This window comes from Talpa europaea (assembly GCF_964194135.1).
Source record: "Talpa europaea genome assembly, chromosome: 4".
Classification (NCBI taxonomy): Eukaryota; Metazoa; Chordata; class Mammalia; order Eulipotyphla; family Talpidae; genus Talpa; species Talpa europaea.
In genome coordinates this window covers 92532994-92559913 of record NC_140070.1, presented here as the reverse complement: position 1 = coordinate 92559913, position 26920 = coordinate 92532994, and the positions used below count along the sequence as shown (strand labels likewise).

The 26920-nt window shown below is 36.2% G+C and overlaps 2 protein-coding genes across 2 annotated transcripts in view; one reads left to right on the top strand and one right to left on the bottom strand.

Annotated features, from left to right (window-relative positions):
* The window catches only part of DZIP3 (DAZ interacting zinc finger protein 3), a gene marked incomplete at both ends in the record, with an annotated part of 78415 nt that extends 66618 nt beyond the window's left edge, over positions 1-11797 (bottom strand). Inside the window, 4 exons of the mRNA XM_084231707.1 lie at positions 1272-1388; positions 6518-6673; positions 9574-9640; positions 11766-11797. Of these exons, the coding sequence (XP_084087833.1) occupies positions 1272-1388; positions 6518-6673; positions 9574-9640; positions 11766-11797 (372 nt within the window). The remainder of the gene's footprint in view (positions 1-1271; positions 1389-6517; positions 6674-9573; positions 9641-11765) is intronic.
* Positions 11798-21782: 9985 nt separating this feature from the next.
* The window catches only part of CIP2A (cellular inhibitor of PP2A), a gene marked incomplete at its 3' end in the record, with an annotated part of 36274 nt that continues 31136 nt past the window's right edge, over positions 21783-26920 (top strand). Inside the window, exons 1-2 of the mRNA XM_084231640.1 lie at positions 21783-21984; positions 23576-23723. Of these exons, the coding sequence (XP_084087766.1) occupies positions 21883-21984; positions 23576-23723 (250 nt within the window). The 5' untranslated portion in view covers positions 21783-21882. The remainder of the gene's footprint in view (positions 21985-23575; positions 23724-26920) is intronic.

The window sequence follows — 26920 nt, the reverse complement described above, 5'->3', positions numbered from 1 at the left end:
TGAAAACAAATACCCAGTCAAAAAAAATGGACAAAAGACTTAAACAGACACTACGCCAAAGACATTCATTTCTAAAGACATTCACAAGACCTGCAGGCACATGAAAAAAAAAAAGCTCAACACCACTTATATTACCAAAATGCAAATCAAAACCACAATTAAATATCACCTCATGCCTATAAGAATGGTCTATGTCAAAAAGAATAGAAACAACAAGTGTTGGTGAGGATGTGGAGAAAAAGGAACACTTATCCATGTGAGAATGCAGTTTGGTGTGGCCACTATGCAAAATAGTTTGGAGAGCCCTCAAAAAACTGAAAATAGATATACCTATGATCCAGAAATACCACTTTTAGGCATTTACCCAAAGAATATGAAAACACTAATATAAAAAGATATATGCCCTTCTAAGTTCATAGCCATATCAGTCACAATAGCTAAGTCATGGAACCAACCTATATGCCCATATACACATGACTGTATAAAGAAACTGGCAAAAACATATACACAATGGAATATTACTCAGCTATTTAAAAAGGTGAAACAGTGCCTTTTGGGACAAAATGGATGAATATTGAGGTGATAATGCTAAGTCAAATAAATCAGAAAGTGAAAGAGTGTTGATGGTTTCCTCATTTGCAGAATATCAAGAAAACACTGGAAAAGCACAAGAAAAATAATTAGTAGACCCTGAAAAATATACCGGTTACCAGAAGGCATAGGGGCAGAGAAGAGAGGATAGGGGAGACAAGGGGATGGGGCACTGGTTTTGATGGAGGGTGAGTGAAGCATGTGCACATATGGAGGTGAGAAGTTGTACTCCCCAAATTATATGATTACATAAACAATTGACAAATAAAATTTGAAGAGAAAATCTATTTTGTCAAACTTATCTAGGAACAACATCACAGAAGTTCCAAGTTTCACAAATATAGAATATCATTAAAAAGAGGACCTAATTAACATTAGGGTGAAAGAAGAGTACTTTCTGAAATTCATGACTATACATTTCTAATTGGGAATGCCTATTTTTACTAGTTCAAGTTTCTGAACAATTTTATGATAGTGAAGGGGAATAGAATAGGATCATTAAAGAGTTCCATTCATAATAAAGTATACATCACAGAAGAACATTTATTTATACATTTCTTTAGAGGTAAGAGAAAAAAATACAAATTATCTTATACCTTAAAACAAGGAAGCACTAGTTGTTAACAAATTCAAAAATGTCCATATCCACTATTTCAAAATTTTAGAAGGAAAATACTTACAGTATAATTAGTAGCTTGAATGTTCCTAAGTGCTGCTTCCAGTTGTGTTATCAAAAAACATAAAGTCAAAGCAGGAACAATTTCCTCTCCATTCTGGCTGCTAGCTGCAACTTCTCTCTATGAAAAAAAATTGATTCAAAATTTCCTTAAGCAAGAATATCTCTAAATATTCCTATTATACAAATAATACATGCTCATTGTAGAAAATGTGGAGGATAGAAGTGATTTTTTAAAATCCACACTATCCAGATACAAATGATTTCATATCTGCTTATTTTTAAGTAGTATGACAAGTCTTTTTTGTAACTAATTATTTCCTCAAGACAGTAAGAAGCATATCTAAGCCTGTCAAGGTTTGGAAATTGTCTACTCCTACTTTGGGGAAATGTGTAAATCCCATTTTATTCTCATACTTCTGATTTTCAACAACTCTTCCTTCCTACTCTTAGCCTGTAGAAGCAGGAATGCAAGCATTAATACCAACACCATGACAAGTATTTCTTGCTTCAGTCTGATTGAAGCCAAGTTAGTAAGTGGATTATTATGTACCATAGTTTGTTATTTACATGAATGAAAGGGAGGAAGGACTGCATTTTGTCTTTGGGTCCACTTCCCAATGCCTTGTGTTCACAACTGTTTGACTTAAATTATATTATCTGTTTAATGACGTATAATCAACGAGGGAAGTTTAATCTTTTACTTTCTTTCTTTGCTTTCCAGTATACAATACTTTTTCTCTGAGCTAACTAGTACTTTATTTCAGTCTCCCCAGAACTCAATTTAATTAACCTTTTCTCCATCAATACAAATTCCCTCAACAAAGTAATTGTCATGTTTTTAAATAGTGTCTACACAGACTGTTTCTAAATTTATATTCTAGCTCATAGCTATTACCTGAATTCCAGACTTAATACCCAACCATTCACTCAACAGTATCACTTGAATTTGAATAGGAATATAAAATTTAACATGGAAGTTCCACTGCTGCCAAATAGTCTAAGAAATGTCAGATCAATTCTCAAAAAGCTGGAGAAAATATAAAAACCATTTGTTTGGAAGTATGGAAAGCTACCACGACACTGAAAATCTCTGGGGACAACATGCAAGAGTGGATGGTCCAGAGATTTGAAACTGTCTTTTGAAGCCACCTTCAGACAATGATTATATTCAGTTGTGGTTGAGAGAGTAGGTAGAGGTTTCAACAAAACTGGAATGCATGGACTATTAAGGAGAAACGGCCATGGTAAACACCTTATTCTTTTGGTGGGGACCATGAAGAAATATACCCATAGAGTAAGAGTGTTTTGGTTCCAATTGGAAGATCCTAACACAAGGATTTAAATGCAAGAAGTTTATTTAGGAGGTACAGAGTACAATTTTAGGGAATTAGAGAAGTGACATAAGGATGGGAAAACAGTTTTTAAGTAAAGGAATGTGTTAATTTAAGCTAGTTACCCACAATGGGAGACAGGTACAACAAGGGAATGCTAGAAAACATTGAAAAATACAACTGTCAGTGGTACTATCCAACTCAAGGAGAGAGAGAGAACTGGGATATTTATATAACAGCTTTCCAGGATTATTGCTTGAGTGCTTTCTGGAGTGAAGGGCAAGTATTAATTCCCAGGGACTTCTGTCCTGCTGCGAGAAGTATAACTTTCTGCAGTTCCACAAAGAAAATATTAAGGACTAAAGCATAGAGATGCAGACACTGAAAATTGGAAATTGTTTAAAGCATTCTGAAATGGTAGAGTCCAAAGGCAAGGCACTGTGACTCTGCTGCAAAGGGTAGCAGAGAACAGAAGTTAAACTTTAAGTCATCTCAATCCTAACAATTAAGTGATGTCAGAAAGAACAAATAAGCATCTAAGAGTCTGTCCAGTTTTTCTAGGTCTTCTGAAAGGAAGGTTGCTTTAAACCAACCCAGGCATTCCTTGTAGGTAAAAGAATTCTCTATTATCCTTAACTGACTATGGAATTTGTATTTTCATGTTAATTCATGGTTTTAGTTATTTTGCCTTTTTCCTTTTCTTTAACAATCTTACTAAACATTTACTGACAATGTTAGGGGGAAATGATGTCCTGAGCTAATCCCATACAGGCTTTGTGGACCCCACCCCCACTCCAGACTAAAGCCATCAAGACATTGGGAAAGACAAATCCCGTCACCACCAAAGGGAGGGTGGCTGGGACCTGAGGGTGGAGTTGGGCAGGCAGGTTGGGTATAAAACCAAACACGTGGGCCTTGGGCTGGCTCGCTGCTGCTCACCTCCTGGCTTCACGGCTCCTGGCTCGCAGCCAGCAATCAGAGTGCCATTTGGGATTCCAGATCGGCAGATCGGGTAGGACTCATTTAAAACTTTGTCTCCCACTTTTCTCCCTGAGCTGTACATTTCCTCATTTCCCCTTCCCTTGTAAATAAACCTTTTATTAACCTTTTGCGTGTGCCTGCAGTAGAGCATTGATAAGTCCTTTCAAGCGCGCGGGTGAGGACCCACAGTCAGGCACCCCGTTTTGTATCGGGGTTGCTCTACAACAACAAGGCTATTCAAAATACCAATCTTTGGCTTCATTGATCTTTTCTGTTTTATTATTTATTTAATCTTCTCTATTTTTATTTTATTCTAGTTCACTAGCTATCCTTATTATACTTCCTTCTTTGCACTTTAATTTGCTGATCTTATATTTGAACTCTATGTTTAGAAGACTGGTATTCAACCTTGCTTATTTTTGTATTTCAAGATATAAATACTCCTTTGAAACATGGCTTTTACTTATTAACACAAGTTTTGATATATATTTTTTATTCAGCTTAAAGATTAATTTTCATTGTGATTTCTTCTTTGAACAATGATTTACCATGATTAGAAGTATATGTCTTGACTTATGAATATACAGTTTTTTAGCTCGTCCTTCTGTAGTTAGAGAACATATTCTGTATGCTTTGATATTCTAAAATTTAATGAGACTTGGTTTGGTTTACGACCTAGCATATGGTCAATTTTATAAATCTTCTATGTACAATCAAAAGGAATGTATATTCTGCTAATGGGTGCAGTGTTTACATATATGTATACACAAACACACTTAAAATATTGTAATTTTTTTATACATATACTATATGAAATAGTCAATCAAATTTTCTACTGTTGTATAAGAGGAACAGTGAGTAACAACCTCCAAGGCAGTGGCTGGCACTCATAACCAACTTGACAGCAAAAGGTGAACCTTTCCAAACTCCATCCCAAGAAAGGGATAGTGCCAGGGTTTAGATAGTTTAACCACTCGGGCTTTGGCAGTTGAACAAGAGGTGTTTTTGCTGCTAAACCAGTGATGAGAGAAGTATCTGTGGAGAAGTTTCCAGGTTCCTACAGGTGGCTTCAGCTTGGGTGTCTGGCTACTCAGCAGATATTACTGGGGTAGTATAGAGGCTATCTGGCCACATGCCAACTTATAAATCCTCTTTCAGCTTTCCCTTTTATAATTCCCTGTGTAAATAAATCCTGTTATTGTTGTTTCTCACTATGCGTCTGCTTCTGGGTCATGTCCTACCTTCTTAACCATGTGGGTGAGGACTCACCAATTGGATCCTATTTCAGCTCTACTAATTTTGCATACTCTATCAGCTATCAAGGGAATTATTTTTAAAATATTCTACTGGGATTGTTGATTGGTCCATTTCTCCTCTAATATTGTCAGTTTTTGTCAGCTTATCATACAAATATATAGGTTCTATTTCTATTTTTGAGGAACTTCTGAAATTTCACTTGAAGACTTGACTTCACTTGAAATTTCACTTGAAATTTCACTTTTAGACTTGACTATAGTGTGAAGAACAAGTAGCACATCTTTTAGTAATCAGAACTTCATAATCTAAGTGGGCATATTCCTAGCCCTTCTCCCCTACACTTATCCTTCATAATTTTTTGGGTTATTCTTTTATTTTGCATTTGAAATGTAGAGTCAGCCTTTAGTAACAGCAGTCAAAAAATATTTTACTTATTTTTTTTCTTTGACATTAAAAAATTTTATTCCATAGGTAAACTTTCTCAAGAAAAATATTGGGTTACAAACAAGACAAATAATCTGGTCAAGATGTGAATGTATTTGAAAAAACATTTGATCTTCCTAGTGCTTTCATCCTTAGATAAGCTTGTTCAGCTTCTCTGAAAAGCTTGTTCAGCTTTTCTAAAACCATGTAACAAAATACCAGCTAATACAGAAACCAGATGTAAAGCTATTTTAATTATTTTTATTGGAATTATATGAGAGTTGTAAGCTTTAATTTATGGGACATTCACAGCTTTATCACATTGTGTCCCGCTCCATGTATGTGAACTAATATACATACATAGACATATATACATATATATTGATTACTGTCTCTAGTTCCTGATAATATTTAGACTTTGACCCTGCTTTTGGACACACAACTTCCAGGTGTTAGGAGTGTCTGAAGCTTGGACCTTCCTGGGTGATAAGAGTATCTTTTGGTATAATGAATTAACTCATGGCCGGGTTCTGGATGGGAGCTGGTTACTAGAAAGATAAAGCCATGATTAGAAGTTGGAACTTTCAGACCCATACCCCATTCCCAGAGAGGAGAGGGCCTATTACCTGAATTAATAATTGATCATGCCTACATGAAAAAGTCTCCATAAAAATCTTAAAACTATGAGACTCAGAGAGCTTCCAGTTTAGTGAACAAATCCACATGGCAGAAGGGTGGCAACCCCAACTCTAGAGGACCAGAAGATCCTGCTCTGATAGGGCCTTCCAGACCAGGCCCTATCTCTTCATCTGGCTCTTTATTTGTATCCTTTATTACATAATAAACTAGTAAAATTAAGTATTTCCCTAAATTCTGTGCACTGTTCTAGCAAATTACTAAACCCAAGAGAAAGTCATGGAACCCTGATTTATAGTTAGTCAGTCAGAAATATCAGCAACATCCCAGAATTTAGACTGGTGTCTGAAGGGGGGACAGTCTTGTGCAAGTGAGCTCTTAACTTGTGGAATCTTGTGCTAACTCTAAGTGCAAGGAATCAATATTGAATTGATTTGTAGGACACCCAACTATGTCAGAATGGGTCCATGTGGGAATAAATGCACACATCTTGTGTCAGAAGTGTCATAAGTGTGGTATGATGAGAGTAAAGGAATACAATGTGCTTTCCCTAGATGGTTACATACAGTTTTATCTATAAAAGTGCACTTCTGCCCCAAAGAACAAATTATTATCTTACCTGCATAGTTTGGAAGGAAAAATCTTCCTGTAAAAACTTCTTAATATGAGGTACCACACCTTTTGGTAGAGTATTTATAGCATTTAGTAACTTCTTCACTTCTAATAGTAGGTTAACAGGGACCAGATCAGTAAGCATTTCCTTTCCCTGTTTGTCCTAGAAGACATTATTTTTTTATGCATTTATACGTGTTATTATTTACTCTAACATTAAAAGCAGGCAAAGTATTTTTTAAAAAAGACCAAGGTGCTACTATATGCTATATGGAGATTACTATAATAACTAAAAAAATCCAAATAAGAATATGACATTCTTTGTATTCCTAGGGAACTTACAACTTAGCAAGAAGCTTAAGACCAAAATAAAGAAGCTTTAACAATTCATTTCAATTCACTTGAAAGCATAAGTAAGAGATTCAAAGATGGGAATTACCAGACTTTTGTATTATAGGGTGGTAGAAGGGAATCTTAAACAACTTTAGGCTTAAACGGGTGTAGGCTTTAACAAATTATTGACATTGAAAAATGCATAGCACATATTAGTCTGCTCTACTTAAGGCACTGAAAATGCTAAATTTAAAAAATTACAGATTATTCTCATAATAATATGAAAACTGTAAGAGTGCTTTCACATTATGCTTCATCTACTAAACATGCAGCAATTTGAATACAGCTGTCATAGTTTAAATTATAAAAGAGTAGTAAAATAAAATGACTTACCATCTCAATTCAGTCTGCACTGATTAAACATTAATAATCTTGGGACTTCAGGAACTAATTTGTATAGACTTAATTAAGCCTATACTTAATGGTTAATTGAGAGTTGTACAGTTAAGGTCCTGCTGGATTGTCTATTAACATTAGTTGTGAGGATGAGTGGGCAATAGGCATGGATAAAGGGGCTGGAACAGAAGGACGATGGCCTTCCTCTATACCTTAACAAGACACCACAGTCCCTACACCCTGTTGAAACTTTAGGAATATGAATTTGCTACTGCTGACCTCGGAAAATGAGAAAAGAGAGTTTCTGAACACAGAGGTCATATAGAGCTTGGGTCGTTGGAAATATCAGGGGGTGGGTGTCTTTGACTGCCAGGTCTCTAACAGACCTAGATCCAGGAAAGTAATTAGAAACCAATAAAATTCATTGAGTAGGACTACCTGCATACTTTCCCCTTCTGAGTTTGAGTCTTAAATTAAGATTTTTGCCCTCCCCATTAACATCCAACAAATAATTCCTATACTTCATTATATGAAAATTACATCCGAAAAGTCACAAAAATGTTAGTAGCTTGCTAAATTTCGGTTAGCAGTATATAATTGTTTGTCATACTATTCCTGCAACATTTTCGTAGGGTTAAAAAAACTTTTACAAAGTAACTAGACAAATAAAAAAATGACCACTGGCAGTGGTGCATATATTTAAATTCTGTTGTCAAAAGTTACCACAGAATCTTCTAACACTAAATCAGATTGATATACAAACAAGATTATAGCATGAATAAAATTTTCTCAAGAGGAAATATGCTGTTATAAAATACATATTAAGTATTACACATTTATATCTATTTACATTATATATAATACATACTATTTATATATAAGTTAAATGTTTACATTTTATAAATGCAATTTTATTTTTTTTATGTTGTGAAAATATTTGATACTTGATACATTTTTCCAGAATTGATTTGATCTCTAAACTAAATTCAGGTGAAAGTTTCTACCTACCTTGCTTGTGTTCCAAATCCGTATCTAGAAATTTTGGGGGGTCTAACCCCCCTGGTTCAACTGTACATGTTTATATACACTTGCACATGTTGTATTTTCTCTGCAACATAATTGTAGTGGTAACCTCATGTAGGTAAATATTATGGGTATTTATGTATATTATGGGTATTTATTTATATTTGATTATGTATATATACATAAATATTAAATATGTATATGTATATTTACCAGTTGATCATTTGATTTTTCTATACTATTTTCAGTTTCATCCTTACTTTGCTCTTCTTATGTATATTTTCTCCTCCTAAGTTACTGGATAGAGCTTATAAACTTTATAAGCACATCAGTCATTATGCAAAAACTATGTGGCAGATAAAAATTACACTAACAAGAACTAACAAATACCTCTTCATCCATCTTTCACTGAATAAAAGCACATCTGATATTCATATATATTTACAAACATATATATGTATTTTTATTTTTAATTTACCATAATGTATATTGTCATTGGCGATAAGAGCCTTATATTAACGTATAATTCAGTTATTCTCTTGCATTTAAAACTAGAAGATGATTTTAAAAGGGGAGAAAACTAACTTCAGAAATAACTCAGTTAAAGAATTTTACTAAATAAAATTCTTTGTGCATGCTTTTTTTGCATATAACTTTCAGTGAGGACTGCTGCTTAGAATGGAAGCTATGAGACACAGTATAAATTATGGAGGAAAGACTTAATTACAACTTTTTTACTTATTGAATAGAAAGGCAGACTCATTCCATATTTTTAACAGATAATTAAATTGATTCAATTTAGCATTACTTTATTTTAAAGATTTGTTTTTATTTGTGTGTGTATATATGTATAGTGTGTATATATACATTTATTTATTACATCATCCTTCAATTTTGTAAAATATATGATTTCCCTGTGAAATTCCCACCACCAATTCACCTGTGCACCATCACCATAGTCCCTTGTGCTCTTCCCACCCCTGTCCTGATCCTTCTTCCTCCTCCTCCCCAACAGAATGTCTCTGGTCTATGGTTGCCTGTTGGGTGTAGGTCAGAGGTGAAGGGGAGTGGGAGGATTCACCTGAGACAGAGTGGGGGCAGAACAGGCAGACTTACTGAAATACACTGCTAAGGGGAGCAGCAGGTGAGACAGGAGAGGTCTGTTGCACCATATGTGGGTTAGCTCCCTGGCCAGGGATGGAACTCAGGCCACAGTGGTGACAGCACTGAGACTTAACCCCTAGGCCATCAGGGAGGCCCTTAGCATTACTATCTCACATATAACTAGTGATTATAAATTAAATATCTTACCAGTTGATCATTTGATTTTTCTATACTATTCTCAGTTTCCTCCTTAGTCTGCTCTTCTAAAGGATTCCTATTTTAAATGAAAAAGAATAGTCAAAGCATCTCCTTAAAAAGAACACAATTAAAATACAATAATAAAGAGTCTAAAAAAGTGAATTTTTATCTAGATTTTTCAAAAGAATAAACAATATGTATCAAAGACTAACAATGGTGGTGGTAGTAGTGCAAGTCTTTAGGGAATTAAGTTAAAGAACAGAAATTATGCCATGCTCTTACTAGATGGTACAGAAAGAACAGAAAACTGATGTAAATAACTTTTTGTCCTTAACAGGCATAGAATAGACCAAAATAATGGGGGAAAAAAACCTCAATAGTTCTGCTTCAATATAAAGAAAAAAAGATCCTTTAAGAGGCTTATTTTGCTTTGTGCATGTGTTCATGAATAGAACAAAGGTTTGAAAAAGACCTCTCTTATAAATCATTTTATAGTATTTTTTCAGGTTTCTGGAGTTACAGCTGTTCAATTTTCCAAAATATTTTTTTAATTGAGGTAGAATATAAAACTTCAAAACCATTATATTTTTTGGAAAAAAGAATAACTTGACAAGTTTGCTTTGGATGTTGGCTTGAAATGCAGTGCTCATATTTAAACTGAAAAATTTACTTATAAATTGCTTTTGCTACATACAGAACCATGACAAAGGATCCATCATATAAGAATCATAACATAGGATCATGTGACTTATATGCTGTTTTTAGCTGTATACACTAGCAGAGATAAAAATGAGGTGAGAAAATCATATCCTTGATTATATCAATAACTTGATTTACATAGAATTATACTTTATAATATAATCCTATTTTATATCACACTTATATACTCATTTAAGAGATAATCATTTATTATCTATGTGCTGACTGATTTTGTCAGGAAAACTGGGACACATAAACAGTATAGTATTATCATAATTAAAGTTTCAACAACAGTATTTCCTTTATAGACACAGTATTTCACAGTATGATTCAGTGCTCTTTAAAATGTATTGTAGGGGCCTCTCTGGTGGCGCAAGGGGTAAAGCACCACACTATGAAGTGATCCGCAGCCTCTGCAGCACAAGTTCAATTCCTGGCCCGCCAGGGAGCAACCCACATGGCGCAGCAGACCTCTCCTGTCTTGCCCCCTGCTCCCCTCAGCAGTGTATTTCAGTCAGTCTGCCTGTTCTATTCCCCACTCTGTCTCTGGTGAATCCTCTCACCCACCCACATCTCTGGCCTGTACCCCAGTTCCTTGTATGCATAAATAAACCTTTAAAAAAAATAAATAAATAAAAAATAAAATGTAAAAAAAAAAAAAAAATCTGTTGTCTTTTCCTCTACTTCTAACTCCCAAACCAAGGAACTTTGAATTATCCAGGAATGATAAATACTATAGCAGTATTTTGAAGCCTCTTAAGGATTGAAAAAGAGTACAAAATGGTCTTAAATGTATATCCTACTTGTTAACTCCATTTCAAGATAATTCATTTCTTAATCCAGTAGTTCTCATTTCCAGATGCATATTAATATCACCTGTGAAGCTTTAGAAACATATTGTCCTTAGGTTCCCCATAACAAAATTTTATGTGTAAACTTAACCGATCCTCACTCCTCCCCAACATTAAAATTTCACCATTAAAAATTACTAACTGAAATCCTAGTTGCTACCCCAGGTATGTACTTTCCAATTCTCAGATTTTTTAAAAAATTTTTGGTACAAGAACTGGGGTGTAGACCAGGGTGCCGGGGATGAGAGGATTCACCAGAGACAGAGTGGTGAGCCGAAGACAGGTGGATTTACTGAAATACAGTGCTAAGGAGAGCAGTGGGAGAGAAAGTAGAGGTCTGCTGTGTCATGTGGGTTAGCTCCCTGGCCAGCATCGAACCCAGGTTATAGAGGTGATAGCAGTGAAACTTAACCCTTAGAACATCAGGGAGGCCCCAATTCTCGGATTTTTATCCAGGTGTGGTCCTTAGTAAAATTTTCTAAAATTAAATTTCACCCAGTCTACATGCCCCACCAATCAAAGTTGCCAAATAGTCTTGAAACATAAAGGTATCATCACACTCACACTAGTTTACCAAGGTTTTATGGAAAAGACAAATGTGTTTTTGGAATGCAATAACTGCAGCTGGTTTTTTCACAAGCCATTTCTTACCTCACAAAAAATTCTTCTGGTAGAGAATCCATGCTGTACCTGTTCTCCGGCAAAAGTCTTATGCCAGTGCTTGCAGACTGACTTTTATTATTCCTTGTTAAAGCTATAGGGAAAGTAATATTTTCAGTGGGAAGGTACTATTGTGGAGGAGAACATCCTTTCTCCCCACAACAAAAATAGTATGTGATCATTAAAGACAATTTTGAACTGCTATAAAAGATGAAAATAAGATTCACATAGCTTTACCACCTGAATATAAATCACTGCCAACATTTTAATAAATTTACTTTTTTTCTAGGCAAAGGTCTATTTTACCAATTTCTGATCACATTGAATAGATAATGCTCTACACCATCTTTTCTACCACTGAACACTGTATCTCTCTTTGTTATTACATACTCCCAGTAAACATGCTCAATGACAACACAACATTTCATTGATTGGAATTTTCTTAACTGATTTCTTATAGTTGGACATTTAGATTGCTTTCTACTTTTTTTAAATTATAAATAACTACTTTTGTAATAAATTCTACTATCCACAAGCTTTCTCTCTATTTATGAACACTTCCTTACAACGAATTCTCAGAAGTAGAATCCCTAAGTTAAAAGACACAAATATTTCAACCCCTTCCTGCATATTGATAAAAAGCTTCCTAACTTATTTTCCATAGAGACATATCAATTCCTGTTTAACCCAATCTTCAATGCATTAATTATTTATAATTTAAAGTAACATTTGGCTACTTTCCCCCAACATCATAACATTCCATATCTCTATAAAACAGAGGCGGTGAAATATAAAGTCCCTTGCATTCTTTCTGGTTCAAATATCAATGTATGTTATGGAGGTTTCCTGAAAGAGAAAAAAAGATACTGAGGCAACACAAATGAAAACAAAGGGAAATTGAGTGTCATTAGTATATCTTTATTTATATGGCTCTCTATTTAACTATCCCAAGAATAACTCTTCCAAAATTAGTTCCATTATCTCTTGTGTGAATTCAAGCCTTTACTCTTCATTGTCCTCTCTTAAGCTGACTTCCCTTTATGATTGCACTGAATATAAGCCCAGGAAGTGCTAGAGCAAACAGGAGGAAAACTATTGCTGGGTACTCTGGGGCAAAGAAAGAAATGAGGAGGAAAAAGAAGAGAAAGTGGTGGCAATAGCATAAATAAAACAGACCTATAAAGTACATTGTCACTAAGCATAAGCGGGCTAAAGTTTCTCATTTGTTGCATGTGGACCACTTATTTATATCAGAAACTGGCTGGCCAGTTTCCTTCTCTACAGCATATTTACTATACCCCCATAAATGAGACTGGCAAAGCTTTTGGAGTCCAATACTAACAGGTAATTTAGCATAAATAATTTCCATATCATGAAAATATGTTACATAAGATCCTTTAGAATTTACCTATTAAGAATTTAGATTGTATTTACTTAAATTAACATTGTTTTGCAAGATGCTGCATCTGCCAATGATGCCAGAAAAAGTCAATTTCACATAGAGAAGATGACTGCCTCTACAGGAACTGAAGCCATCTGAGCACAGAGGTCTGAGTATACTGTCATTAATGAGCTTAATAAAGGGGGGGGCCTCAGTTCCAGGTTTAAGGGCCAAAAGAAGTCTTATAGAGATCATCTGTGAAACAAGTATTCCTAATTATAATAGTAACATATTCATATTTAACTCACACCAGTTCTAAGTTACACAGGAAGTCTTGAAAGACAGGGGTAGTTCTCCAATAATTCAAAGCTAATACCTTTTCTTTTTTTTTTTTAAAGATTTATTTACTTATTTATACAAGCTCTGGGTATAGTCAGAAGCACGGGAGGGTGAGAGAATTCACCAGAGCCAGAGCGGGGGAACAGAACAGAACAGGCAGACTGACAAAATGCACCGCTGAGGGGAGCAGCGGGCGTGGCAGGAGAGGTCTGTGTGCCTTGTGGGACCCTCGCCCAGCGGCAGGGGATCAAACCAGCACTGCAGAGGCTGCGGGCAGCTTCGCAGCTCAGCGCTCAACTGCTGCGCCACTGGGGAGGCCCGCTAATACCTTTTTTTACAAGAGCCAAAAAAAGTATAACAATAATAATATATTTGCCTCCTGTACACACTGGAGACAGAGACTCAGCATGAGTGAATAGCCCAGGTAGTTTCAGACATCATTTTAAATAGCTTAGCTGAGATAAGGGAAGTGGGAGGGAATAAAGGGGAGTTCAGTTAGGGAGTTAGGAAAAACAAAGGTATGCATATTTAAGTTCTGTCTTTTCTAAGGAAAAAAAATTAAGATTAAATCTTTCAGAGAGAGGCCCTTGCAGAGAGAAATTTATAAATAAATATGAAAACTAATTTTCACACAACCTCAGAGACCTCCCATGAAGTAAAAACCTCTTGCTAAAACAACCTATTTTGGGGTGGCAGATTTTTGCTCCCGTACAGTCCCACCTTTAGAACCTCTCAAGAAGGTATACAATTCAGAAGCTAAGTTGTTTATTTATATCTTAGACCCAGACTCTTAATCCTGGTTAGTCCTATCAAACACTAATGCTGGGTTTTTTTGACTTTTTTTTTTTCCATGTGTGCACATGTTCCACCCACCCTCCACCACCACACTGATACTTTTTAATCAAAGACAAAGATTCTCATCCACACCCATCTGAATATACTCATTTAAAACAGAGCTTTCAAGTGCCTTCTTAGCGCAGTAGGCAGAGCGTCATCTCATAAAACAGCGAGCTTTCTAACATCTTAGTTTCTTGCCTGTCCCTCACAAAACACTTCTGCTGTCATTATTATAACTCACCTATGTAGAATCCAGTTTCCCCAAGTAAATTGTTTTAATTTTATTTTAAAACCTCACTAAGCAAAGGTATATGCCCATTTAAATGTGCACTGTTTCTTGTTTCAAATACTAATGAAATATACAACCTGAAACTAATAATGAATAGAGGGGCTAGATAAATCTTGCTATTCATTCACACTAGATCAGTTTTGCTTCATCTCTTTAATAAAGCTGTATAGAATATGACACAGCTGTGAAAATTTTACGATTGTGATCAAGCTGCTTTTCTTTTACAGTTTCTATAACCGCCCCCTGAATATTTTAATTAAAAATAGGCATTATTTCATAGCCAGAGGTACTCCTGTTCCAGACAAAACATTTTCCTAATTTCCAGAATTTAAAAGCTCAGACATGGATACCATCCCCTTGGATAAGCTCTCCTTCAGTCAGTAACTGTTTGCACAGACCACAGCAAGACTAAAAAGAAGGGAGGAAATATCTCTGGCAACAAGGTAGAAAGGATGAAAGGTCTCTCCTAAGCTATTCAGTGTTCAGCTTGAAAAAGAAAATGGTATAAAATTAGTCAAAAAATCAGAAGATATTTGGATCCCGAATTAAAATTTAAGTAGACCAGTGGCATTCTTTTTCAGCTTACTTAAAAATACAACCTGAGATGAATCTTCGTGATGAAAGGTTTTCCAGGAGAGGCTCATCAGTCTCCTCATTTTCCAGGAGCTGAGCAGATATGTGTGGCAAACACTAACGGCAATAGCAGCAGCAGTTGCATTTTACAGCCTCTGTTGGGAAGGAAGGCGTAAGTGCTTAGCAACGGAAAGGAAGCAGGCAGCCAAAAACATTACCACTGTGCTTCTAAGGTAATCCAAAGGTTCTTACCACTCTAGAACAGGCTAAAGGAAACCTTTAAAATCAGGGCTGACATGGAAGGGTAAATCTGGTTTTCCCTGGTGTATTCATTTCAATAGACTTTCCTTGTCAGCAGGAAACTAAAAATTTACTCTGTGCGCTGGATCTGAGGAATTGCTCTTCCATAGGAGCCTATTCAGGTTCTGGCAGATCAGAGACCAAGCAAAAGTTCAACATCAGTTTACAGCATGTTATACACCAATCAAAATGATTTCTCTTTGCAGGCTGTTTTCTGGTTGAAAAATAAGGTCTTGACATCAAATAGTCTGACTTTTTTACTGCCTCCCCTGAGCTCCCAGTTTCCACTTTCCCTCATATTTACTGAAATTTAGACACACTTTTCTTTTGATGTAAAGGGTTTTCCCCATTTTTAAAATTGTGCTTATTCATGTCAAAGTAGGCAGAGGTCTTGTTTTTAATTTCTTAATCATTTATTTAAACATTTACCTGTAGTATTCTAGTCACCCCCCCAAACAACAAATAGGCATTGTTTCTTAAATCTACTCAAATGCTATGAATACACTCAGATGCATCTTAATTAAGATACTTGACCAAGTTGGGGGTTCTAATTGGTCAGGAAATTCAAGCTTACATTTCCATGTGTGGGTGAATGTGCCATGTATCTATCCTTATGAACGCTGGCACTTACAGGTCATGCATGTCAGGTGAAACAATGATTATATAAAACAGAGACAATAACACTTGCTTTTCTCAATACTAATAGCTTGAAAACAAATTAATACACTTGGTATTTTTTTCAAGAGGAGTAGAGTTATTAAAAATGTCCTGAGCCCTCTAAATCAGGTTTCTCAGCCTTGGCACTATTTATCAAAAGGGCTGGATAAATCTTTATGGAAAGTCAAGACATTTGTGATGGATCTCCCAAGAACTAAAATTTTAAATCTTATTGATTAGCTTAGGCTTGTTAATAAACAGCAATAGTTATTCTTGGTGGTATGTTTTTTTTAAGATTTATTTATTTATGCACACAAGAGCTAGGGTAGAGGCCAGAGATGTGGGGTGGGGGTGTGTGTGAGAGGATTCACCAGAGACAATGGGGAACAAAACAGGCAGATTGGTGGAAGTACACTGCTGAGGAGAGCAGTGGGCGAGTCAGGAGAGGTCTGCTGCTCCATGTGGGTTGCTCCCTGGCCGGCTGGGGGATCGTGCTGCATAGTCTGCGGACAGCTTCATAGGTTGCGTCTTATCCCCTTGCGCCACCAGGGAAGCTCTATTCTTGGTGTATTAAAGGAGAAAAGCAAGTGTTCTGTAATTCTAGCATCCTGAAGTCTTCATTTCTGATATACTAGATAGGTCCAGGTAGAAAATGGTTAGGGTCACCAGGTTAGACTCAACAAATAACACTGCACTAATATTTTACAACATTTTATCATTGTACCACCTTATTATTAGCTATGTTAAGATTCAACAAATTATACTGATTTCCTAGTTTTCATCAGTTTCTTTCTTTTTTGTATTTAACCTTTTTGGGAAGGTCACAAAATGAATATATGTAGACACAGGTGACCATAATCTCATTTTCCCCTAAAGAAAAAATGCATACTAATAGTTTGCTTAGGCAAACTTCAGGATTGATGGATGATGAATGGAAAATCCTTGCAAAAGTCATCAGAAACTGAAGATATTTTCTGCCCCCAAAGGTCAGGTTATTCACTGTCCATCTCAGTTTTTGTTATTTTGCAAAGATTATTATCAGCATTATCATGCAGGTGTATCAGGAAAAAAGATCATTGTAATATGTACACATTGACTGCTCCTTATAAATCTTCCAAAATTAGCATCTTGTCCATAGGTTTCTAATTCTCTTTAGATTTATACAGTCGTTACTTATAGACAGCAAAACTACATTTTTATTAATTTGTTTTGAATATTTGGAATTTAGCGACAATGAATATGCACAAGTGAGGTTTTATTGGGGGATCCAGATATTGAAGTACCTATGAGTTTCAGGTTATTTATAGGTAACACTGCCCAAATCATGCTGTTCAGAAGTATAATAGCAAACATTGGAAAGACCATATGTTACCTCTAAGCAAATTCTCCAAAAGTGGAATCTTTTCAGCAATTTAAAAATATTAAATTGTAATTACAGCTGTTAGGCAATAATGAAAAAGAAAGAAAAGATAGAATATTGAGACACGACACCTGAAGAGACAATAATGAAGCAGAATATTATACTATAATATAAAAGAAAAAAGAATAAGATTAAAATAAGTAAAAAGAAAAATTCCAATATTTGTTCCAGACATCCCAATAGACAGTTTCACCTATCTCTAAGAGTGCATTCTCCACTTTGGACAACACTATTTTACAGCTTCACATTTTAATTCAGAAAACAGATACTATTTTTTTCATCAATCTGACAATAATAATTTTCTAAAAGACCAGAAATTTTAAAATGAAATATACAAAAGACCTTACCCTGCAGAAAATAGGCCTTCAATAATATTAATTATAATTTAAAATAATTTCTGTACCTTCACAAAATAAAAATCTGCCACTTTTATCTTTACATATAAATTTGAACTCAGAAACAATGGATAGTACTTAAGCATTTAAAAGAAAAAGACAAACTTCTGATTCTGGGATATAAAATTGATGTGAAATGGAAGAAAGCATTTACCCAAATTCTCCAAACCTTGTTTTTTAACCTGGAATTCAATAATGTGAAATGTATTTTTTTTTAACCAGGAATTGTTTGAAAAATGAGAAAGTTAATTTTATGGTTTGACAAGTCATTTAGAGATTAGTTGAATTTTAATACCTGATAGTCAAAGAAACAGGAAGAAGAATAATTATAAAGTGAAAATAATTCTGATTTCGGTTTTCTGGCTTTGTGAAGAAATAACATTTCTGAAAAATGAGAGTTGATATTAAATGCCTGGTTCTGCATAAAGGGTGAAATTGATTCGACACTAGTATCTGGGGACATGGTATGCAAATGATTATAGCCCTGTGCCACTGGGTTTCTTCATCTTGAACCTTTGGAAACTAGACCAATGGAACTTTTGACCTACTTCTTTATACATACTGAATAATCTCCAAGTTTTAGATCTGGCCTCATGTTTCCACTACAATGAAAGTCAGGAAACTTCTATTTTTAAAAACCCTCTACTATATTCCCAGTGCCTAGAACAGTACATGCCTGGTACACTTTATGCACCCAACTTCAGCACATGTCAAGGCCTCTGAAGGTAGAAATGAAAGGGAGTCTGCGCGTATATTTAGAATGCCTTCTCTGCCAAACTAGCATCCTCCTTTTGAAGTCAAGAGCAGGCCTATGTGCTGTAAGACTGATCTCTGCAGACAAGCACAGGTCAAGATAGGGACCCTGTCCTCTGGCAATACTTCTCAGTTTTCTTTCAGTTTTTTCTATCAATACTCACTCTTTATCGTTTAGTCTTGCAGCTTTGAAATTTTATCTCTAGCCTTGACTCACCCCTTAGCTACGCATATGTTCAACTGTTCACTCATCGTCTCCTGGATGTCTAGAAAACATCTCAACATAATTGAAACTGAGCTCTAGGTATCTCCCTCTTCCCACAAAATGGGTTGAAGCAGAATCACCCAACCCAGTCAGGCCTAGATGAGACTAAATGCAGTCAATCAACAGACCTGTGAGCAAGAAGTAAATGTTCCTGGCTTTAAACACAGAGTTCTGACGTGTTCTTTATGCAGCAAATATTGAACAATACTCCCCCTATCTAAAATTGCAATGACTCTGATACTCCCTAATCCCCTTCCCTTTTTCTTTCATAGCACTTATTATTTACATTCACATATTTTATTTATATGTCTGGTTTATCATCTATATCCATCATTAAAACAGAAGCTCTACTTGAATATAAATATTTTGTCTATGTGATTCACTGCTGTATCCCCAGAACCTAGTAATTACCTACTACTCAAATACTCATTAAAATTATGATGAATGAACAAATTAGTCCTGTGTTCACACCTCTAGCATAAATTCCATATTCAGTAGTCTATAAACTGTACTTCTGTCAAAAATAATATCCAAAAAAATAAATCCTAATCAAGTTTTGATTAACTCCTTTAAAAGTGTTTCCCAAACTATAAGAAAAATACCTGCCACAAATATGAAGAACAGATAGCAATGAAAGTATACAAAGCAGGGGGATTTCGTGCCAATCTGATTAAGGAATTGGATACTTAATATTTTGCCCTAAAAATTATGTGTTTCTGTATCACAATTTCTCTTAATGGAATTTACTGTAGTTTGTCAATTTCCCCAAATTCTCATCTTTGGGAAAGAACTGGTACTCAGTAAATACCTGATGAATCGGTGTATATTAGTATTTTAAAATCACATGTACCTGACTCATTAACACAAATGTAATCTTTAAAAAAACTGAAAGGCAGATGCTCACTTCAGTTACTGTCTTTTTTTGGCATAAAAGTCTTTACTAAAAAAAGCACAGTGTGTAAAAACACTAAGCCTTCAACTTTTAACAAACTATAAAAAGAACAAAAGAAAAATTTATACCTGTGGATGGAATAAAGATAAAAGGTAAAATGAGTGATTTTGATGAAGTTTGATTTTATAGGTCAGTTGTATATAACCTACAAAGGATCGATGATTCCCTATGCGATTCTCATTTTACAGCACAGAAAAAACATGCAAAACTTCCAATTCCTTTTTTTCAAGTATTTCTTCACATGTTGCTTTCTACATCCTGACCTCGTTTCTCTGATGCTTAACCATCATTGTTGTAGAGCAATAAATCTGCTGTTTTTCCTCCACCTGTTTCTTTATAAATTTACCGTTGTTTTTATTTTTTTTAACCTTTAAAATGTAAGTTCCGTGACAAAAGGATTCGTTTTAGTCGATAAATCTCTACTTTCTTGACCAATGCTATTGTAAGTTCTCAATGAACTATTTATTAACAAGATTACCTGCTCAATTTATCTTATGAAACTGGTACTGTTGTTACACTAAGAAACCAAAACTTACGAGACAGATGTACTGAGAATTTGCTTATGGTCACAGAGTAAAAGGTGAACTAGAATGTGTAAGGAGACAATCTGGCTCAACTCACTATCACTGTAAGTGACCTCTAATTTTTGTGGTGGGTTCCATGTGTACTATTTAATATTGTCCTTACTGGACAGTTCCTTCCCAGTAGGGGATATTTTATTATCTTTTTTTCCTGCCTGGCAATAGCCCATCCATGTTATGCATTAACTGTTCATAACTTCAGTGATTACATAAACACATTAATTACCAATAGTTTTTTCATGTATGTCTCTAGATTTTAAACTTCCAGATTTATTCTTAAAATTGCTTTAAATATGAACATAACACCCTTCCTTTAAAAATGTAGGGATGTAAATACTTTCTTTGACAAAACAGATTTCTGACGAACCGTTCATAATTAAATGGATATGAACTCCTACAATTTTCTCCAAACTGGTTTTTATAATTTTATTCAACATTAACATACACTAGGTCAAAAAAACCTACCCATTCACTTCATTACGTACACATGCATATTAATTATCTCTGATCAAAAAACGCAAAGTAATAGTGGCATTTTCGTAGACACCCAGATTTAAAATACAACCAATCATGCCAGATAAAAACACACCTTAACTTACAACAATCGATGCTAATGAGAACACCCTCCGGAGCAATACCTGGCCCAGAAGTCACCACATGTAGCTTTCTCCACTAAGTCTGACAACGACTCAAAGGCATAAAGGCAGGACTACCTTGCACAGAATTCCAATGGCCATAGGTTACTCTAAGAAACATTCCTGGTAGACGGGCTGGACACAGGATTTTAAAATGAGGTCCCTCCCAGGCCGACTCAAAACCTAAAGCCCAACATTCTCCTTCTCAGAGTTCCTCACCGTGTCTAGACTAGGGGGAAGCGACCATTTTTCGGCAAGAGGATGATGCACAAAGCAAAAACCAGCCATTCTGCGCGAAGGCCAAGAAAGCAAATGAAAACAAAGCGCACTGACGACACCGGACCCCCCGGGGCCCAAACGCCCCCCCGTAGGTGGAGCCACAGCCTCATTTCTCGCGAGATTTCGGCTACTCAAGATGGCGGAGCTGAAACCTCGCGGCTTTTCAGATAAGTGGGGGTTTGGAAGGGGTGCTCTTAAACTCATTCACGACTCACAAGTACCTGGACCCCTCCCCCACGGGCCCCCCAAGCTCCCCAACCCCTACCCGCGCCACCCTCCAATGAGCGCTGTCCCCCCGACAGGCGCCCAGGGACTTCCGGGGCTCTACCGGAACCGGAAGCTTGGGGATTGAGGGGGTGGGGCCGAAAATCAAAAAAAGCGCGGCGAAAACTAGAGGCCAGAGCTGGCAGGTTGGTGGTGGTGGGTCCCAGGCGGGGCTGCGGCCACTCTCGATGGACTCCACCGCCTCCTTGAAGACCTTGCTCCTGACCATAAGTCAATATAAAGCCATTAAATCCGAAGCGAACGCTGCCCGGCTGTTGCAGCACTTGGAGGTGAGGGGCTCCGGGAGTGGGGACGAGGTGGGCTTCCCTGGAGTAATCCTTAGTTCGGGTGCGGCTGGGGGCGCGGCCCCAGCTTTAGGAAGGACTGCCCTGCCGCCCTCAGTTGTCTTTCTGTCTAGGTAGAGGAGAGTGAATGTCAGCAGGGAATACCCATCCTCAGCTCCGCTCCAAGTCCTTCTCTGCAGCTAGAGAAATGAGTGACTTCTGAATTAGACCTCAGAGTGAGGGTGGGACAAAAGGTTAGGGAATTGTTTACTGTTTGGGGTTGGTAGAGGGGGAAACACGGAGTTGTGTCTTTTCCTTACTTGTTTTTTCCTGTAGTAACAGAGTCCTCAGAATTTACGTCAGTTCTTGGGGTTGGAGATGCTGGAGCATGATGATTAAAACTTATTTTATCCTTGTCTCTTAGCAGTTTACAGTCTGAACCTGTTGCTTACTGCTTTTGTTTAAACTCATACTTGGAAAGTATTATTTTAACTTTCTTTGAACTATGAAGCAGTCTTCCTTGCTAGTAATCATAGTCTTTTTTTTTTTTCTTTACTAAAATGTATTGCTCACAGTTTTCAACCCTAAAACAGAGAATTGTTTTCACTTTTTATTTTCGTTTCCAGTGATTTGTTTCTGGAGTACTTATCACCACTTTCTCTGATTATTTGTAATTAGGTTCTTAATCACTTGCTGTCATTTGTTATGCATTCATGAAATTCCAGTTGACATTGCCCTCAGTTTAATAAAAACAAGCTCTACCAAAACTTATTTTAAATTTCTCAGGGGTAACTTATCTGTTACCGTAGGATTGAACATAATTTTAAAATATATTCTATAATTAATTGTTATATGAGCTGTATGGTAAAAACATACCAACAGACTAACAATTACTTCTAACCTTCAATTCCAGCTTTACTTTTTTGTGAGCCAGGAGTGTTGGGGGGGGGGTATTGGGAAGGTGGTTTATAGGTCTTTAAGAGGAATAACAAAAAATAATTTATGTCTGGACTGGCTACTTAAAAAAACCTTTTTTTAATGTTCCTCTTTGTAATCTCCTATTTCTGAACTTAGCTATTATCTTTGGGAGGGAGCAGGAATAATCACAGAGTTAATCCCATAACTAAACCACTGGATTTAGTTACTTTTTACTATTTGCCTCCCTCATAATAGATGAAATCAATGTATTGAAATTCATTTATTCAAAATATTGGTTGTAGAATGTTGATTTGTAATTGATGCCTTTATGGAGTGTTCATTGTATAAAAAGGTTAAATATTGCTATGTCATTGAAAGTTTGCCTGCTTTTGAAATAAATGTATAATATAGGATACTGTAATGTAGGCAACTTAATTGGTAAAAGAGAGTTAGAGAAAGCTTCCTGGAGGAATCAAATTAAAACTGTTATCATCCAAATGGTTATATTACCTAGTGAGGTAAGGGGTAAGTAAGCGTCCATCAAGAAGGAACAGCATCTATGAATTTTCTAAATTGGGAAAGTATGGCAGTGACACTTTGGAAACTGATTTTTTTATTTGAAATGGAAAAAAGATGAAAATTGCCAATTTTTAACTGACATTTAATTATTATTTTGTAGGTAGTTTCTGGTCAGAAGCTCACAAGATTGTTTACATCAAATCAGATATTACCAAGTGAATGCTTGAGCTGTCTTGTAGAGCTACTTGAAGACCCAAACATAAGTGCCCCACTGATCTTAAGTATCGTCAGTTTGCTATCTCAACTAGGTATTGTGTTTCATTTCCCTTTTTCATTTTTTGGAAGATGTATGATTTAGTATTTGTTAAAGGGCACATTTCCTTAAAGAATCTTTTGGAGAATAATTCACATTCAAGAAATCTCTTCATTGCATTATTTCTCTGAACTATTTTGCTATATGGATGTCTTATAAAAGGAATATTGTGTATATCCTTTGTTAAAATTATTGGAATAAAAATATGAAGCATATGAAAAGTGTTCAGTGGTCTAGATATAGAAAAGATTGCACCTTGGGAAATGCTGGCCTACTTTTGAATTTAAAAAATACACATAGGCCTCCCCTAGTGGCACAGGCGGTTGAGCACCATGCTGTGAAGCTGTCCGCAGCCTCTGCAGCGCCAGTTCGATCCCAGCCGGCTGGTGAGGGTCCCACATGGCGCAGCAAACCTCTCCTGTCACTCCCGCTGCTCCCTTCAGCAGTGTATTTCGCCAGTCTGCCTGTTCTGTTCCCCGCTCTCTCTCTGGTGAATCCTCTCACCCTCCCACGCATCTCGCCTGTACCCTGGTTCTAGTATAAATAAATAAAAAAATCTTTAAAAAAAATTTAAAAATACACATAATACAGTATTAAATACACCGCTCTGAAAAGTCAGAGTTAGTGATTAAAAGATCATCTTCTTTGATAGACTACACTGAACTAACTGCTGAGGGTGAAAATGCAGATGTTGCTTTTTCTTTTTTTTTACTTTTAGTCTAAAATTTTTCATTTAATGATTACTTTTTTACTTCATTTGTGTTTGGGGTGGAGAGGAGATATTTCTGTGCCTAATTATAAAAGTAATATATTCTTATAAACAATTCCAGTAATACAGATATATTAATATAGAACAGCATGTCCAATATGATGAAAATGTTCTGTTTGTGTTGTTCAACATAGCAATCATTAGTCACATAGGGGTATTGAGTATTAGGTGTGGGTAGTAGATTGAAGAACTGAATCTTTAATTTTATTGTTTTTTGGGTTTTTTTTTAGATTTATTTATTTATTTATACAAACACTGGGTACAGTCAGAAGCCAGGAGGGTGAGAGAATTCACAAGTGCCAGAACGGGGAGCAGAACAGGCAGACTGACAAAATACACTGCTGAGAGGAGCAACGGGCGAGACAGGAGAAGTCTATCTTGCCATGTGGGACCCTCGCCGGCGGCTGGGGCAGCTGGGCATCGAACCGGCGCTGCAGAAGCTGAGGACAGCTTCACAGCCCGGCGCTCAACTGCTGTGCCACCAGGGGAGGCCCTGAATCTTTAATTTTAAATAACCAAAACTTGAATGGGTCACGTGAGGCCTAGTGGCTACCAAATTAGGTAGCACAAATATAGAGTAAATTGAAATGAGTCTACCCATCAGCACCAACCTCCTCATTATTTCCACTTCTAGGCAATGTTTCTTAATGGGTTAATATGCATCTTTCCAGGTCATTTTCAAATAATTTTGATTTTTTTTAACAAAAATAGTGTTGCGTGGCACCAGATGTCTACTTTTTTCACTTAACATATTTTAGATATTTTTCCTTATCAGTATCTTTTTAACAGTTGTCTAGTGCTGTATTGTGTGATACTATAATCTAACTAACCATTTTAGGTAGTACTCAAGTAATTTTTCAAGACTTTTCTAGGAGAATCAATAATGCAGTGAACATTGTTATGTATTTTTGCTCAAATATTAAATGTATTTCTGTGAATAAATTCTGAGTAGAATTTTCTGGTCATTTTTCAATTGGGTAGTCATTGCTAAATTGCTTTCCAAAAAGGTTGTGCTGATTCTGATGTCTACCAGCAGTATGAGAAAGTCAGCCACTTTCAACATTTACATTTTTTAGAAATTTTTAAAGGGATAATCTTTTAATTTTTTTTTTAAATAATAAATTTTATTTTTATATTCCCCATACAATTGCAGCCCCCCCATTCTGACGCCAATCCCTCCCCTCCCCCCCCGCCCCCCTAAAAGTGTCTCTGGTTCATAGTTTTTTGTTGATTTTGATTTTCACTTTCTTATAGTTATTCACTTTCCTGGTCCCTTATTTAAGTTTTCTAGATTCCTGCTATGAGTGAGACCATCCGGTATTTTTCTTTTTCTTTCAGGCTTATTTCGCTTAGCATGATCCCTTCCAGCGCCATCCATGTTGCTGCAAATTGCATGTGTTTATCTTTTTTGAATGCTGAGTAATATTCCATGGTATATATGTACCACATCTTCTTGATCCAGTCATCTATTTTTGGGCATTTGGGTTGTTTCCAAAGCTTAGCTATTGTAAACAGTGCTGCTATAAACATAGGGGTGCAGGTGTTCTTTGGAATTGATGTTTCTGTGTCCTTTGGGTAAATACCTAGGAGTGGAATTGCTGGATCATATGGAAGCTCTATGTTTAGTAGGTCCAGAAATCTCCACACAGCTCTCCACAGTGGTTGGACCAGTTTGCACTCCCACCAACAGTGCAGGGGAGTTCCTTTTTCTCCACACCCTCGCCAACATTTGTTGTTGCTAGTTTTTTTAATATGTGCCATTCTCACTGGTGTAAGATGGTGTCTCATGGTAGTTTTGATTTGCATTTCCCTGATGACAAGTGATGTTGAACATTTTTTCATAAGCCTGTTGGCCATTTGCATTTCCTCTTCAGAGAAGTTTCTTTTTAGCTCTTCTGCCCATTTTTTGACTGGATAATTTTCTTTGTTGTTGTTGAGTCTCATCAGCTCTTTGCAGATTTTTGTGATCAGTCCTTTATCATTAGTGTTGTGTGCAAAAATGTTCTCCCAGTTGGTGGGGTTTCTCTTTGTTTTTGTTATTGTCTCTTTTGCTGTGCAGAAGCTCTTTAATTTGATGTAGTCCCAGCTGTTTATCTTTGCCTTCACTATCACTGCTTTGGGTGATGTGTCTGTAAAGATGTCTTTGATGTGCAAATAACGTAGTGTTTCGCCTATATTTCCTTCTATATATTTTATGGTTTCAGGTCTTATGTCTAGTTCTTTAATCCATTTTGAGTTGATTTTTGTGTATGGTGTGAGGTAGTGGTCAAGCTTCATTCTTTTGCATGTAGCGACCCAGTTTTCCCAGCACCATTTATTGAACAAACTTTCTTTGCTCCAATGCATAGTCTTTGCTCCTTTGTCAAAGATTAGTTGACCATAAATCTATGGGTTTATTTCTGGATTTTCTATTCGATTCCATT